The sequence below is a fragment of the Melitaea cinxia genome, chromosome 12 (assembly GCF_905220565.1).
Source record: "Melitaea cinxia chromosome 12, ilMelCinx1.1, whole genome shotgun sequence".
NCBI classification, from domain to species: Eukaryota; Metazoa; Arthropoda; class Insecta; order Lepidoptera; family Nymphalidae; genus Melitaea; species Melitaea cinxia.
The window spans coordinates 10,385,971-10,404,840 of NC_059405.1; the positions used below are offsets into that span (position 1 = coordinate 10,385,971).

The 18,870-nt window shown below is 32.7% G+C and overlaps 1 protein-coding gene across 1 annotated transcript in view; it reads right to left on the reverse strand.

Annotated features, from left to right (window-relative positions):
* LOC123658489 (organic cation transporter protein-like) overlaps window positions 1-18,870 on the reverse strand; it is a 39,542-nt gene that overhangs the window by 862 nt on the left and 19,810 nt on the right. The window contains exons 2-5 of the mRNA XM_045593897.1: window positions 10,511-10,689; window positions 3,547-3,881; window positions 1,613-1,933; window positions 785-1,415 (exon numbers count right to left, since the gene is read on the reverse strand). Of these exons, the coding sequence (XP_045449853.1) occupies window positions 785-1,415; window positions 1,613-1,933; window positions 3,547-3,881; window positions 10,511-10,689 (1,466 nt within the window). The remainder of the gene's footprint in view (window positions 1-784; window positions 1,416-1,612; window positions 1,934-3,546; window positions 3,882-10,510; window positions 10,690-18,870) is intronic.

Here is an 18,870-nt window from a genome sequence, read left to right on the forward strand (position 1 = left end):
GTATCTTAAATAATACAAAACATTTATTTATAACCCTATAACTATGTTTATAATTACGATGTTTTTGCTCATAATTATTTCAACTACATCGGTATCGCTTCGATGTCGTATGCTTTCGATGTCGTACTGTACTTTACTAGCACTCGCCAATTATAAAGATTTTCTCATGGAACTTTAATGCAATTTTCTCATGTAACTTTAATGCAATTTTCAGATATATTTATTATATTGTATGTAAGACACTCCTAGGATGAATTAAAAAAATATGTATAATGTAAACATAATTATTCTTTTACATACTACTTCGACAATTTTACACTACTATATATAATACAGAGACATCGCTCGCTCTGGCCTTTGGTGTAGCGGTGCGTTTGCTATGTAGGCGTCTAAACAACGAGGTAGGTTTGCGGGTTCGATTCCCGCTGGGGATATATATTTGTCATCGTACAAATATTACTCTCCGGTTTGGATGTAAATCCTTGTGGATCTTCCCACCGTACCTCGGAAAGCACGTTAAGCTGTGGGTCCCGGTTGTTATCATATACTCTTGATAGCTCGTTACTCATAGTAGAGAATATATTCGCTAACCCGCAATGAAGCAGCGTGGTGGATTAAGCTCCAATCCTTCTTCTACACGGAGAATGAAGCCTATGCCCAGCCGTAGAGCTGAATAGTTCGTACTTAATATTTAAGATTTTCTTAATTGATTAAATTAAAAAAAAAAGTGACAAAAAGAGATAAAATAAAATATAAAAAGAAATTAAAATTATTTGAGACGTACCAATTCCCATAAGTAAGGTATACAGATAAGTGCTAATCCCGATGATATTTGACTTGCTCCGACTCCCAGATTTCTTATTATGGTAGGATATAGTTCCGCCGTAAATATTGGTAGCATAATATTTGTTGACGCAATAGCAAACTTTCCAACCATAAGGCAAGATATTATGACCCAGTTTTCTTGGATAGATATCGTAAACAGTTCACTTGCTACACACGCAAGTCCACAAACTACCATTGTAATAAAAATTGGTATCCGTCTTCCGGCTTTGAATAAAATAGGTATACTGAGTGCTATTGCAGGTACTTCTACCACAGCGAGTATTATTGAAGTTACGTGCAAGTTACCCAGATTGAATTTTCCAATGTTTAATAATAATCCATAGTAGGCGATGGTCATTGAAAACCATATAATAAATAAGCAAAAAGTGCGTTTTAATAGATATCCTTTAAATATCATAAGTACATTGGGTTCCTCCGTTCTAACTTCTGGTCTGTGTAAAACTAGTAATTTGTCCAAATCTGCTATGTTTTCTCTTTTATTGAATTTTGCTGCTTTTTCTAATATCACTTTGGCTTCTTGCGTTCTACCGACACTTAGTAACCATCTCGGAGATTCAGGCAAAACAAACCTGAAAGGACATAAAATGTGCATTTGTATATTACACATAACACATATATGTTTACAGATATAATATGTTACATATGTATGTAATTTTTAACTTCTACCTTTATTTTTTAAGGACACAATACACAATAATATCAGAAAGTAAGAATTAATTTTAAATTTATTTGATTCTTGAAAGCGAAAAAAATGTATTATAATTACCACAAAAGAAGCAGGAAACATCCTGGTACAGATACAGCCAGTTGTAAATCTCTCCAATTTGGTAAAAGCATTGAAAGCAGCGATACAATTATGTAGGCTAATGGCAGTGGAAAGAAATTGCAGACTCCGGCAATCGTCACCCAGGCACCACCTACCAACTCTACTGAGAGTACAAATGCTGCATACACTACAGACACGGATACAAGGCCCATGACAAGCCTGACCAAAACGTATTGTGTGAATGATTGCACCAATAAAGATAAGATAGCCAATGAGCTTTGGGCAATGATCATGCCGATGAGTATTTTCTTACGGCCAAATCTGAAATGATTAATATATGATTTAGCCACCTCATGTCATTTTTTATTTTCTTATTGTATTGAGTTACACTGCGCTTTGAAGTCTTATTTAACCTTATTTAATACAAAGGAGTATATCTTTATATATATATTTCTTGTGTGCGTGTGTATGTCACTGAACTCCTCCTAGACGGCGGGACCGACTTTGATGAAATTTTTTGTGTGAGTTCAAAGAGGTTTCGAGGATGGTTTAGATTCACAATTTGGTCCACTGGAAAATGTTTATTTAACTAGTTTTTCATTTATAGTACGGGATGTTTTCCAAAAGGTGGACATATTAACGTTCGCGTCGCAATATATTTATAACAATATTATGTATATCCACCAAAATATTCATTGTTTTAAAATAAATAGTAATAATCGCATTGTAAACACGAGACGGAATAACAAAATTGTAACTCCAAGTTTTCGACTGCGCAAAGTAAACGTTTCCTTTCTGGGTCATGGTATTCGCATGTATAATAAAATACCACAAACGATTTTGGAATTGTCTCAACATAAATTTAAAGTTTTTATTAAAAAAAAATTAATAGATAAAGCTTATTACTCGGTGCAAGATTACATAGTTGATAAAGATGTGTGGACTTAGTGACGCTGTATTTCATGCAACATGTTTCTAATTTTGTTCTAAAACACAGTTTATATATTATTTTCAAAAGAGTAACTGCAGAGTTTCTTGCCGATTCTTCTCTGCAGAATCTACATTCCGAATCGGTGGTAGCTTCACTTTTACAAAAATAATAATTAATTTCTAAAGTTTTAATTTGTAAAATGACGATTCGAAAGTGCTCTTGGAGCCTATTTGAATAAAGCTATTTTTGATTTTGATTTTGTTAATTTTGGAATGTTTTACATTACCGGTAGACTGCGCTACCATTGCAGCATCAAATATTAAACATTATTCTATTTTAATTTCAGTTTATCCCGACAATTGGTGCTGCGATCAAATTGAGAAAAATATTTGAAATTTTATTTTATGGCAAAACAACGTTTGCGGGGTCAGTTAGTCTTATATATAAAATTCTCGTGTCACAATGTTCCTTACCATACTCCTCCAAACGGATGGACCGATTTTTATGAAACTTTGTGTGCATATCGGGTAGGTTTGAGAATCAGCCATCATCTATTTATCATACCCCTAAGTTTTAGGAGGAGGGGGTGAGGTTAAGGGGGTTAATAACATATGTGGTAAATATTGTGGTATATAAAATTCTCGTGTCACAATGTTAGTTACAATACTCCTCCGAAACGATGGACCGATTTTTATGAAATTTTGTGTGCATATTGAGTAGGTCTGAAAATCGGCCAACATCTTTTTTTCATCCCCTAAGTTAAAGGGGGGGGGGGATTAAGGGGGTTAATAACATATCTGCCAAAACAACGTTTGCGGGATCAGTTAGTACATATTATATATACGCTATACCGGTGTTTAAATAAATAATAAGTATACGCCTCACACTGAGCTATCTATTATTATGCGTTACTTCGTGAGCTTCTAAAGAACATTATTTATTTGTTTTAATTGATATAGTCCTCAGACAAAAATAAAGAATCTTGAATGGAAATTAAACTTACCTATCTGATATCCATCCCCCTAATACACCCCCAACACCAACTCCGACTAAAAACACCACTTCGGCTAAATTAGTGAGGCTTTCCCTATCACAGACGAGATTCCATTCCGAAATTATTGTATTGCCAACTTCTGATCGGTCATAATCCCATTCATCACATTTCAAGAATGAATCTAAAATTGGAGCAGTATAGTTCATAATACTTTCGGCAGTAATACCAGGTGGCAACGCGCGTACAGAGCACGCATCGACCGGTTGACTGTAGTTGATCCAGTAGTCTATTGGTAAACTCGATAAATTTTCGGGTCTTCGACACCAAAATTTTGTGGCTTTTACCTGTAAAAAAAATACTTGTGTATTCGTTTTAAAGTATATCTATTTACGACTCGCTTTGAGTCAAATAAATAATCAGTAAGTAGTAAATGAATTCATTTAATTTTTCTTCTTCTGCGATAAAATAAAAATTAGAAGTTATTTTCCGTCTTAAAAATCTAACTTCACATAGTAGCAAACATTGTTTTTGTAAAAAATACTCATTTTCGATGAAGTTTTACCCAGCAGTTGTACATTTGTAAGTTGATGATATTACCATATTATTATTTAGAATGAATGATCTTCACTAGTGCTAAGATAGCAGTGATTGAGCACATCTTGTTACTTCTTTCGTCTAAATATACATCCTTATTCGGATACATGACCAAATGTAGTTTAGTTTAAATTTACCTTATAAGCACATATTTTGTGATTTTAGTAACATAATATAGTTATTTATTATAATAATACATTTCTAACTAAAGTGTTTGTATTTTCTAGTAAAGATATTAGTAATTTTTTTTTTATAAAATGATGTCGGCAAATAAGCGTACGGCTCTCTTGATGGTAAGCGATTGCCGTAGCTTATAGATGACTGCAACACCAGAAGCATCGCAAATACGTTATCGACTCTACCCCTGGCAGAAATATTAGTTTTATATAAAACTAGCTGACCCGGCAGACATCATATAACCATAATTTTTAACCATATGCTTGAGTCTGTTGTCTGTAATATCCCACTGCTGAACATAGGTCTCGTTCCCCATGTAGGAGAAGGTTCAGAGCTTAAGAGGAAAGGGTACCGAAGAGACTTTTCAAAAATAGGTATTTGAATAAAATGTTTCTGTCGCGCTGCATGCCGCTACCGCGCCCCGCGTCATCTCCGCCCCGTTTTTTCTATGTGTGACTGTCGTGTTGTTAGTGTGCGTGCGCCGGCTATTCAGCTATTAATTGTTGACGATATTTTAGTATTCGCATCTTTCGTTTGTGATTGACTACGAGTACATATAGCGCATAGTGCTATTTTTCTGAATTTGGCTTGTTTTATTGAATTTGTTCTGCATCGTATTGCTGTGACTCGGCTTACTATTATTGAATTTCGTAAACTACTTATTATTTATGTTTTATTATTTTGAATTGGATACTCTTTGTGACTTGATACATGTCTATATTTTTGTGGGTAATTATCGAAATACTTAGGTACTTTATTTATGAATTAGGTATGTAATTACATGGTTGAGGTGTGTGTAAGAATGGGTAATGAAATACATACATAATTATAGTGTATACATGTAGTACATAGTATAAGTGTAAGTATAGTATATATATGTAATATAGTACATACACAGTATAAAATGTTTGCCTTAGTACCTATATAATTTGTAATGTCTCATGTTTGTCGCAGTTATTAATACATGGGTATAGGTTATATATATTAATTAACATATAATTGCGGCGATATAACAATGGTTAAAAATAATATTATAAATAAAAAAAAACAAGAAAAGCCGCCTGCGTGAAGAACAACTATTAGAAAGTCAATTGAAAAATAGATTATATATATTAATTAACATATAATTGCGGCGATATAACAATGGTTAAAAATAATATTATAAATAAAAAAAAACAAGAAAAGCCGCCTGCGTGAAGAACAACTATTAGAAAGTCAATTGAAAAATAGATTATATATATTAATTAACATATAATTGCGGCGATATAACAATGGTTAAAAATAATATTATAAATAAAAAAAAAAAACAAGAAAAGCCGCCTGCGTGAAGAACAACTATTAGAAAGTCAATTGAAAAATAGATTATATATATTAATTAACATATAATTGCGGCGATATAACAATGGTTAAAAATAATATTATAAATAAAAAAAAAAAACAAGAAAAGCCGCCTGCGTGAAGAACAACTATTAGAAAGTCAATTGAAAAAGCTGGAACAAGATAAAAATTCAATAATTACACAAAGATAGCTAAATAAATTACACCAATTTCAAACATTATGTACATTACACTTACAAAAATCATGAAGGCGACTTTTTCAATTATTATTTTATTTATGTTTTTTTAGTTAGGCAAATTACGTAATCGATTGAATTTTTTTAAAGAGTGGTTGATTAACATGACATAACATAACAATACACTTTATTGAACACCAACAGAAAATAATAATACGTATCAGATTGATTTTTAACCGACTTCCAAAAAAGGAGGAGGTTCTTAATTCGACTGTATTTTTCTTTTTTTTTGTATATATGTTACTTCAGAACTTTTGACTGGGTGGACCGAGTTCGACTTGTACGCAAAGGAAAAAAAGCCGACTTCAATTACATCGACATGTAATACAACAAAGGTAGACGAAAATATAGTCAAGTAAATACGCGTTATTAAAGATTACTCAAAAATTTGTTAACAGATCTCGATGAAATTTAAATATGACTACACGATAAACATCAGCTTTCGATTAAATTAAAAATCATCAAAATCGGTACACCTAGTAAAAAGTTATGCGGTATAATACAACGTAGGTCGACGAAAATAGTCAAGTAAAAACGTATTATTTATATTACTCGAAAAGTTGTTGTTAGATCTCAAATAAACTCAAGTGAGACCAAATGACACACACCACCTTTCGATTAAAAAAAAAAAATTGTAGAAATCGGTCTACTCAGTCAAAAGTTCTGAAGTAACATACATAAAAAATACAGTTAAATTGAGAGCTTCCTCCTTTTTTGGAAGTGGGTTAAAAATAGAAACCGATTTTACACGTCTATAGAATTCCTAAGTCGACAAGCTTGAACAGTGAAAGATTTAGTATAAACGAAAGAGGAGTGAGAGGGAAATTCAAGAAGTAAACTTTCCTCAGAACGAAAACTGCGTTCATTGGAATCACTAAGAAACTTAAATCGTCGTTTTAGATAAGCAGTTACAACAGGATTAAAAAGAATAGAGTAAAGTAAGTTGAGAATATACGTATTCCCGAAGTAGGGAATTGGGTGCCACTCAGGGCGTAACTACTGCCGTATCAGCCGTATCAATGATACGGGGCCCCCTATTTACAGAGCCCCTAAGGTGTGTAAGCAAAAATTAGTAAAATGCTATCCACAATGTCACTTAATCTTGTGCTTCCTGGAAAAAAGAATAAAAAAACTGTCATACATACCTATAGAGTTTTAACTTCAGAAATGACTGAAGTCTGAAAAGCAGTCCCCTTTTATCCGAGTCAAGCGTGCGCCCAATTGTTGATAACATTCTGTATCGTTTATTTCGGGATTCAGTTAATCATTATGAACAATGAATTAATCTTTTTTATATAAGAATGGGGCACACAAGCAGACGAAGCCATCTGATTTATAACGGCTACCGTCGCCCATGGCCTTTAGAGAAAAGATGTAGACACTAGACGCTTTAAAACCCCCAAATTTTAGCAAGGTCATTCCACACTTTGAATGTACGCGGAAACATTGCGCACGAAGCTCGCACATTGGTTGCAAACCACTGGTGGATACAATTAGCACCACTAGACTTCTTGACATCGAAATAATGCAGAACACGACAAACGACACTGCTCATAGTGCACATTACGCATCGCGTGTTCGCACCGTGGAATGCTCGGTGGTGCTTTTCCCTCATCGTCAAGAGTTGAATTCGACGCAATAAGAGTGCAAAGAATTTCGCTTACTTTTTCGCATAATATGCCAGAGAGCCTTCAGGTTCACGCAATGATGGAAGTGTAGACTAAAGAAAGTTACCTTCGACAGCTTTTGTAAGAAACAAAAGGCATGGGTTCCATTTGGAAAGCCCAATAGTCTCTCGCCAATTCTGCTGTGTTTGAACTTTGCCCTAGCGATTTACTACCTGTAAGACCTGGAGGCAGCGTTGAATCTCTTCTTCAGGTTATGCGCCTGTGAATCCCCCATATAGATGCGGAAGATTCATAGGAATTCACTAATAGTATTGGCCTCACAGGCTGAAGCGAACGATCCCCCGCATCTATTGCTGCAGGTCAAGGCTAATAACTCTCCAGCTTGGAACTACAAGCTCTTTAAATTAGCTTAAAATCCGAAATTCAAAACATTCATTCCATTAAAGAACTCATGGAATTATTACTGATAAAATTCAATAGCCTTGCATCCAATTTTCCGGAGGTATTAACTTGATGTTTTTCAAAACTAAAACTGATAAAAAATTACCTAAGGATTTCGATGGAACAGGAACAGCTACAGCAGACTACACTCACTATTGTCTATTCTAGGAGGAAGTTATAACTTATAATTAATAAAAATTTATTTTAATTCAATGCAAGCATTTTTTGTGAGAAATCTTTACCCATCATTTGCCTGCCCCCCCACTAATTTTGATACAGGGTCCCAAGGTTCCCGGGGTTCCAAGGAATGCTACGCTAGTGGGGCCACTTGAGTTTTTTACGCAATTCAGAAATATGATTCTATTTGCGAAGTCCAAATACGAATCGCATAGGTACATAGATTCGACCAAATTTAATAATCTGCTCCTCAGTAATGTCAAGAAAACAACTAAGCAATTTTTTACCGATGAAAAAAAACAGAGGAGGTTCTAAAGTCGCTACGTACCTATATTTATTTATGTTTGACCATGCATAGCTTTTTACAAAGTATTCCGAAATTGATAAAAAAATATATTGGAAAGAGTAAACCCCGAAGTTGTTTTTCGCCTAGGAGGCGAGGAAGAAGCGCGGCTCGCAGCTTGCTTGACATAGGCATGGGAAAGAGCAGTCCTAATTTTTTAAACTTTCTTATTGTATTTTTTATTAGTATTACGGTAATAATAATCATAATATACTTTTTTGAAATCCTTGTATTGAGCCCTTTTGATACCAAAAACAAACAACACAGTTATTTACCATAATTATCATTGTTATTTGTTAGCGAAACCCTTCGTTAGCCCAGGTTTGCACAGTGTTACAATAAAAACCGCATATACAAATACGGTTTTATTGTAGTTATGAAAAGAGAAATTATTTAATTTTGTTAATACGAATTTTAGAAAATATCGACTAAAAATAACATCACTAGTGTATCGATATAATTGTCGACTATGAGGCATCACTTCGCTGGCGTATATACGTATTGCTTTGACCCTTCCCTCCCCCAGACCTATCCCCCAAAAAACAAGAAAGGGACAACTGCAGCTCAGACCGTTTTAGGTATATAATTTTTGACCAAAACAGTGTTTCGTAGTCGACTGTTTTCTCCTCAGAACATGGCAATTTTTTAAAAATTTTTTTTTTAGAAAATAAAAGAAGACTTCGGCTATGCCCCTATGTTTTCATTTTTTTGAAAATATGCATATATTTTTTTTAATGAGTGTCTGAAAATGTACAAAAAATTATGCAATATTTCGAGTTTTTGAAGTCTCCTAATTCCTATGATAATAAGAATATGAAAAAAATCAAAACATAGGGGCATGGTCATGGCAGCAAAGAGTTCTATGTCACAAAAATATTTGATCTAGTGTCATTATCCAGGGAGAAAACAGTCGACTACGTTTGTATGGAGAAAGACCCGGTACCCTTTCCTCTTAATCCACCACGCTGCTCCAATGCGGGTTGGCGGATATATTCTTACTGTGAGTAACGATCGCTGTCAGGTGTACATGATAACAACCGGGACCGACGGCTTAACGTGCTTTTCGAGGCACGGTGGGGAGACCCACAAGGGCTACACAAACACCCAGACCACGATATATGTATATGTAGATTTATTTTTTGTATTTTTTTCGCGAATATATAGATTCATTGTTTATGTATTTATTTAGTTATAAGTATTATTTATATGTATTTAATAAAAAACTATATGTAGCTAGCTATATTAGCTGGCTGTTACATATAACAAAGCATTATGTTGCTTAACATAGGTACACACGACCGTGTGTGTATTAAAAAAAAGTTTGTTGCTGTAGTTCGGACGTCTGTTGCTGTCCCTTCAATTTTTTTTTATTCAACAAATCCAACATAAATCTTTTCCTTACAATGACGAACAGAAAAAAAATACAATTTGTTGCAGTTCGTAAGTTATGTGCGTACATAAATTTTTGAGATTACTTTATATGTATATACAGACTAGTTATAAAATTGAGTAGCAGTTAATTTCGAAATAACTATTTATATATCGAGACAAATACATATAATAAAATACAACAATACAATATACATATAAAAATATCGAAATGTCACCATTGTCGATGTTTATTAACCACATTCATCGATCATTGTTGTTAACAAAACAAATTAGGTGAAAAAAAAAACATTCTTTGTTCAAGTTCAAGCTTTAAAAACATTTTTTTCTGATCGGCAGTAATTAATTCTGTAAATGGTAAAACTTGTTTAGAGAACTTAACAAACGGTCGGGTCCGAACGTAGATTTAAAGAGTTAATTACTAAAAGTTCAAAAGTTGTTACAGGAATAATTAAATAAACTAATTTTGTAGGTTTGAGTTAGAAGAAAAGTTGTTCATAATATCTAATATTAGAGTATTGAAATGTAAAATTTCATTGCCCTTGCATGTTTCTGGTTTGAACATAATCATTGTAATGTTAATATATACAGACCTTTGAGCACAACAAGAATAGCAAATAATTAAATTGAAACTGAAATTGAAGTCTTACCGTAAATGTTGGTAGATATATGTGGAATGTGCAGGGAAAAGAGAAAAGTGAAAGAAGAAAGGTCATCATAAGCTGCCAGCAGCCGTAGTCACCAATTATTAACGACACCACGTCCTTATCATTCTTGTCTTCACTGGTCTCATAGGGTTTTTCTTTGCTTAGTCCTTGACTTGGTATAACTGTAAATAAATAGAAAAAAAATTACGTTGATATTATTTTATTGCACGCAGTAATATTACAGCCAAGGCAGGCAAATCCACCTCTAGAGAGATTGTGGATGAATGCGAGAAAGACATAGTATACAGAATGAATACGAGAACTAGTTAGTATTAATGAGTTTTAGAAAATAACTGTCTTTTACTATCTCGTGTAATCTTGTATATAAAATAAAATAATATTATAGCCTATAAATGTCATACTCCTGGGTGTTGGTATCTTTTTCTATAAAGGAAAAGAGTTGTGACTTAGTCAACCTAGTGGCTCTACTGCAGGATGTCGTCAAAGTCGCGTCTTAGATATTCTTATTAAGAATGCAGTTTTATTTCGCGACATTCTTTCACTGCAAATACGTGAAATAAGTGAATTTGTAATAGATACATTTGACGATTTATTTTTGTGCTAGCAGCAATTACAATCATCGACTATATTTGGCTATAGTTCACGTGTTCTATACACTAGGCCATATATTAAGAACCGAGGTTCTTATTCAATATATTTCTGTTTAAGGCGTGAAAAAAAAAAAACAAAGTATAAAAAAGGCATGATAATGAAAACGAGTGTAAGATTTTGATGTCATTCTCGCTTCTTTGTTATTACGATTTAGTAAAAGATTTTATTTGTTACCGTAGTGACCTTATAAAAAATATAGTTTTTCTTAATGTTATTATTAGATAATTAGTACACTGACGTATATGACAATGTAATTGTATCTGATTAGTAGATTTGATCTTGTTCCGGTATACGATTACTGTAATTTGAATATATATGTATTTTGAAAACCGATAATTTAATAATACATTTGATTTTGAAGGCTTTTAATTGATATCAATATGCGCAGTGATACATACAGATACGTAGTGATATCGAAAACGTCACATAAAATGAAGAATACGCACACACGCGTACGTATTTCTTAAACTTGTAAGGTACATAGCTGCTGATGTTTTTAATGCTGATTGCAATACCTTTTAGTTGCACCAGACAGATATGTATCTATAATAAAAAAGTCATAGTTATTTGAATGGTTCGTTTGCGCTTTTGTCAATGCCCTGCCTTTCGTTTGTTGATTACTTACTACTTACATTTAAAAAAAATGTATTATTCGCGGTGCTACCAAAAACAATGGCATGAAGTTGTTGCTGTGTGTAAATTAAACAGTACCTGGGTGACCGTGCATCATTTAGTGCATCGTGTTTTTTGGAAATCATATTTAAATACGAATTGTATATTTATAAAATATGAATAATTTTTTTTTTTACCGACAATAATAAATAAAATAATTGCATTTGCTCGCAAATGAAAAATAACCGACTTCAATTACGTCGACAAGTAATACAACGTAAGTAGATAGACGAAAAAATGGTCAATTAAATACGCGCTATCAAAGATTACTTAAAAAGTTGTTATCAGGTCTCGATGAAATTTCAATGTGACCACATGATAAACATCAACTTTCGATTAAATAAAAATCATCAAAATTGGTACACCCAGTAAAAAGTTATACGGTATGATACAACGTAGGTCGACGAAAAAATTGTCAAGTAAAAACGCCATTATCTTATAATATTAAACGAGCAATTTTTGTAAACATATATAGAATCTGAATTTCGAAAACGGCTCCAACGATTTTCATGAAATTTAGTATGCAGGGAATTTCGGGGGAGATAAATAAATCTAGCTAGGATTCATTTTTAGAAAATGTCGTTTTATCCCAGTTTTTAGACAATGATAATTGTATTTGCTCGCAAACGAAAAAAAACCAACTTCAATTACATCGACAAGTAATAAAACGTATATAGACGAAAAAATAGTCAATTAAATACGTGTTATCAAAGATTACTTAAAAAGTTGTTATCAGATCTCAATGCAATTTAAATGTGACTACACGAAATCAAAAATAAAAAATAATTAAAAAATAAGAATAACATTTTTCGATTTCACCGACATAATATAAAAAAATATGAACTGGTTATTTAAATAAAAAATCACGTGTGCAATTAGAAAAAAAAAGGAAAAAAATAATTGATCAGGGACATGGGGATTTGAACCATGATCTCCTGGGTTGATTTCGACCGGCCGATTTATCACCGAGCTATATATCTAGCGATGCTATGTATTCTAGCGATCTATGTATTCTAGCGATATTGTAGCTATTTTTTCACTCCCTAAAAACAGGGATAAAACGACATTTTCTAAAAATAAATTCTAACGAGATGGATTTATCTCCCCCGAAACCTCCTATATACTAAATTTTATGAAAATTGTTGGAGCCGTTTCCGAGATTCAGATTCTATATATATATACAAGCATTGCTCGTTTAACAGTATTAGATATAATATTTATTTATTTAACATGTAAGATTTATATACACAATTTACTTAAAGTTAATTTAATATATAAATTTTGTGTTGTGTCCAAGCCCCTGTTACCGTTTGTAGAGCAACATTGGGCAGAACGATAACTTTATAACCGTTTGGTAGGCTTTACAAGAGTAAAAGTCTTCCTAAAACAAACTTGATAACGAATCTTGAAAATGAAACTTGATGAAGTATAACTTCTTTAAGCAAGCTTGACTTGGGGAGTAAGCTGGTGAATGTGTGACGAGAGCGTTACGAAAAGTGTGAACGGAAGTTGAGAGGAAGGTATAAGTTAGGTAGAGCTAAAGCAGTTTTACTTCATTCGTGTGGTCTAAAGCAGACTCGTTTTTTTTCCTTATCTTTCTCCCATTTTGATGTTGTGATGTATGTACACCTACTTATTCGCTTACGTAATTTTTTTTACTGTCTATTTACATATAGCGCATTTTAACGCTCGATTATACCATCCTACCTTCGAGATGTTTCAGTGTCACTATCTATTAATAGCTTCGCCTAATTAACCGTACTTCATATAAAGTGTAATAAGAATTCTCAATTACCATTGCATCAAGTCATACAATTATAGCGAATCAGATCTAATCAATCGAAAGCGTTCGCAGATCACAATGCATTTGTTACGCCACATACCAACTACGGAGCAGCTGAATAATTCACACGAATACACTATAAATCATTAGCAAAGGACGTTTGCGATGGCTTGGCAATGATTTTACATATTACCTAATGTCGATGACCCGCAATCATAGCGAATTTTTAAAATTTCTTGCTGATTATTTTAAAAATAGATATAGCAACGAAAACGCGTAAGTGATTTCAAATATTTACGATTAATCTGTAATTCTAACGAAATTCTAGTTTTATCGCATATTTTTCCATTGGCAAGTAAACACATTATACATATTTTAAAACTACTTCAAGAACGAGATGAATTTATTGACAAGTTGTACTAATCTCTAGGTCTAATATGGATTTGAACTGAAGTCAATTGCTGAAGTAAAAGTTTAATGGTATTGAGGAATAATTTAGATACTAATAATAACTAATATAATAATTGGCTTTGTGCGATCTTTGCGAAGCGTTGGGTAGATCCATAATAATAAGTTCGTAACTCAATGTCAAACTAATTTAAGGCGTTATTTTATACGAATACTATATCGATTTGAAATCACGTCCCGATGGAAACGATTCAAAGCTATTTTATTCCTAAGAGACAAAGTTTGCAACCATGCAACCATCACCTACTTATTTATTACATTTAAGTATATACGTCTAAAAAGAAATATGTTATCCTTTAAACCTTTTTCTTATTGTTTTATCGAGGTTATTTTGTTATTTTGATGCAGACTGCACATTTTAATATCTTTTGTTTTACATTAAGCGATTTACCTTTGACCTTATAATAAGTTGAGGACATGTAAGTGATTATAACAATGTCAGATGCATTTCTTATATAATTACTTTATTGTATTTATATTATATACTCGATGTTTTTTGTAGTGATATTGATAGCTACTTATCTGCTACTAAAAAACTTAATACGGAATTTTATAGCTTACTGTATTTCCGGATAATGCAAATTATTCATTTTGAAAAAATCGAAATCGGTAGGAAGTAACAATAAGAACCCGTCGTTATAGTATAAAAAATTATTATATATATATATATATATATATATAAATGTATATGTGTAAGTACGTGTGTATGTATGTCTTTGTGGATGTAGGAGTGTGAGTGTGTATGTGTATACACATATAAAGTGTGTGTGTCAGCTCCGACGCATGACTGGAGTTTACTCCTTCAGATCGACTGTCTAAATAGGTACAAAAGGCTTATTAGTCTAAGAAAAAGATTAATACCATATAAGAAGCCTATTGGGTTCCGATAGATGGCGTTATTTGATTCGTTTCGGATATTTTGAGTAATCTGCAAAAAACAAATTAAGAGGTTGAAAAGAAAAATTCCATAAGTATCGGACCACGTCCTAGCTTTATTAGGTGGTAGTCACAGGACTGTTGTTCTGTAGTTAAAGGACCTGAATGATACCTGTAGCATAAGCATAATTCTAATGCATGATGTTTAATAAAGGACATAGGCATTATAGTGACCGATAATGTTAATAATAATTATCATATAAGCGTCAGCTTACATTATAAAACTAGTGTCAACGCGAATAATGAAATTTCAAAAAATTATTGATTTCGCCAACGCATCACATTAGATCTACTTTGAACAATTATTATTTTGGAAAATATCCAATATACACAATTTACATCATTGAAATTTTATCACAATTTACGAACAGATAAAATATCTATCGTTATAATAACGTGAGATATATGAAAAGAAAACGAGTACAAGTGTTATTATTGAAAGACTAATTTAATGAAAAAGAAAATGGGTAAGTACGCGGGTATTACCTGGTACTACTACGTGAAAATTAATTAGATCCGGATTTAGTTCATTATATGTACAAGGAAGAAAACAAGTCAGTTGTTTGTTTATATTGTTTTAATTCTAGAGGATCATATATGGGGGGTCAAATGTAACATTATTCTTCATCCTACGGACAGCGGGGTGTATTTAGGGCCAAGGTCAGGAGACATATCGCTTACATTATAAGCAATATTAAACGCATCTTCTAAAATATAGGCTTACGGATTCGTGTATGTAATTAGATAGTGCAAAATTACATTAAATAAAAAAAATCTTTATTCGTCATGTGAGTTTTTACGAACCGTTTTTATAAGTTATTACTAATTACATTTCCATATTTTTTTAAAACCATGTATTACAACATAAACAGTAAAAATAGCATTACAATGAGCAAAAACAGCAATCGTAAAGTAACCAACATCTTAACTGCTATAGTTATAATCAGAGTTATGTTTGACAATGACCCGCTTTCTATAACTTTGATATCAACACTGGATATGATGAAAAAAATTGCTTAACACTTATCAATTATAACTGTTATTAGTGTGAAATAGTTTTACCGATAACATCAAGTTAAATACCACGGAGATTGATGTAATCAATTTAAATTAAAAAAAAAACATTTAAATTGTGTAAGATACATTGATGAATTTCCTTAAACAAAACAAAAAACAAAGAAACGGCTAAGCGTTACGGTTCGTGCGTCGTCAATATACAAGTGTCGTAACCCAACTGGTGTTCCGTCAAATTGATTTTTACGATGTCTACGCAGGCCGGAGATGTATTAACTGAAATCGTCATATATTATAGTGGTAACAATACACCTGTGAGTCAGTTTTTCATCTTAGTAGTAGCCGTTTGATTCATATAAATTGCTACGTACGATGTTTATTAGCTTAAATTCTGTTATTTACTATTCCGTGTACTAGAATTTTTTAATACTTGCGAGTATTTGCGTTATGAATATTTTTTTAAGGAATTTCATACTATTATTGACGAGGTTTTATCAATTGCTTGCAATACCAGTTAATCAATAAACAACAATATAAATACCATAGTCCTAATAGAAAATTACATTTGCTTATAAATACCAAACATAACCACATATTGAGAATTTTTATTTGCAATTTCATTAATAATATTATAGTCACGTATAAAACGTAACAAAGGGCTTTTCTTAGAGAAAAATATATAACGTACAACGTAAGTGAATTAGTTTAAAAAACCCTTATTTTTTATGTGTGTACCTCATAATTTTTTGCGGAGTGTACTGATTTTGATAATTCCTTTTTATTCGAAAGTCGGTGCTTGTAATGTGTCTTCTTTTAAATTTGAACTAGATATTTCGAGTAGTTTTTGAGTTATCCCTAATACTGCGTATTAATTAAATATTTTTTTAATTATCTATTGGTCTCATTTTATTACTTACAAGTATTGGCCTAATTTGAAGTAGGTTTGTTTTGAACAATCACAATTATTTATTGCTCTATCTACAAGATCTCTTTTACATTAGCTTAAAGCAAGACCGCATTTTTTTGGAAATGTTTTTTTGCTGAAACCACGATTAGTCATTAAAAATTTAACTACTCCTAATGATTTAATTCAGATTCTTTTGATTTGCTTTTTTCGTCATTTTCAACTTCTCCTAACAATGACGGTATACTATAGAAAAATGATCATAGGCGTAAAGTACACAAGCAAAAAATCCAATTGGTTTTAAGATATTAGAAAAATGCTAAGTATTTTTGTATGAAGTGATACTTGATGAACTTTGGTACAGAAAAAAATGTTAATGGTAAATTTTGATTTGTCTTCCTGTACTCTTATTTATCACGATACTGAGAAAGAATAAGAGAAGAGAAAGAAATTTATTTAGGAGTTCTTCAGCACCAAAACAGTTTTAAAACGTTGCAAAATTCCTAGATTTATGTAGTAATTCTTATATTAAGTGGATGATAGATAGTTGCGTGTGAGGCGGGCGTTAGCGTTGGGGGACATCTCCGGAAGCAAATGTGCTCAATGAAATTGATTCCCTCTCGGTCACTGTGCTGGTTACTCACGAATTATACGTACAACGTTTGTTAGCAAGCTTGTACTAACCAAAAATATATACATATTACCTATTTCATTGTTACTTCATTTTATGCGTAAATAGTAGCTAAAACTTGTTTTATCACAAAGAGCAAGGGCTCAACTTTGACCTTGATGCTTTGACAATATGACGGATATTATTGATGTTATTGAAAATCAATTACATAACTTTATTTTAGTGGATAAAATAGCTTGCTGTGTAGTTACGATAGAAAAGAATAGCTATATAGCTACCCCTTCTCGTCCCGTGGCTGTCGTAAGAGGCGACTAACAATAACACAGTTCAATTACGACCTTGGAACTTATAAAGCCGACCGATGCAAAGGCACTAATAATAATCATCCAACTGCTGACTTTCAAATACACAGGCTGAAAAGGAGCAGCAGCGTTTCGGCGCGACAAAGCCAGCCCTGCGGTCACCATCTAGCCTGCCCAGCGTGATGACTATGGGCAAAACCCTTATGAGTTCGCGGCAGAAGTTTCGGCCCTAAGTTCCCGGCAGCGCCACCATTCCCGGCTGAGGTTGCCGATGTAGGCTGTATGAGGATTGTGGAAAACCGGGATGTCTGGCGCACTTGGGGAGGTATGTCCAGCAGTAGACTGTGATAGGCTAAAGTGCAGATAAAATAGAGTCTTGCAATTTTAACATTCCAATATTTCTATAGATGGATACATCTGAGTTTTTAAACGACTATAAGGTATTGTTTAGATTTTAGGTATAGTTTAGGTATAGTTTTAGATTTAGTTTATTAGTATAGTTTTAGGTATAGTTTTAGATTTTTTTTTTATAAAGTAGGGAAGAAGTGTTGAAATGAAGGTAAGTTGGAACAGTGCAAGTTTCTCGGAATCTAAAAACGAAAGGGATTTGGCAATTATGGATCATTTTCCACTCCCCACACACCAGCCATTTTAGCAGTCGTTTTATGCACCTAAAATGACATTTTTGTAGTTATGAAATATTAGGTGCAATAAACGATAAAAGTAAGTTTTTACCTTCATAATAACTTCACCTCAAATTTTTTTTATTTAGGTATTTTACTCTAACAGTTTTAAAATATAATCTATGCAGTGTCTGACAGTATGAATTTCATATTATTTTACAATATTTATTGCATACACGAATACAATTTATTGTATATATTTTGTCCTTCAAAAAAATAAGAAAGGTCTGGTGTGCCTGAGATCTTACACATTTAGATCTTTCATTGGGAATACTGATAGTCCGATAGGTCAGGTAGG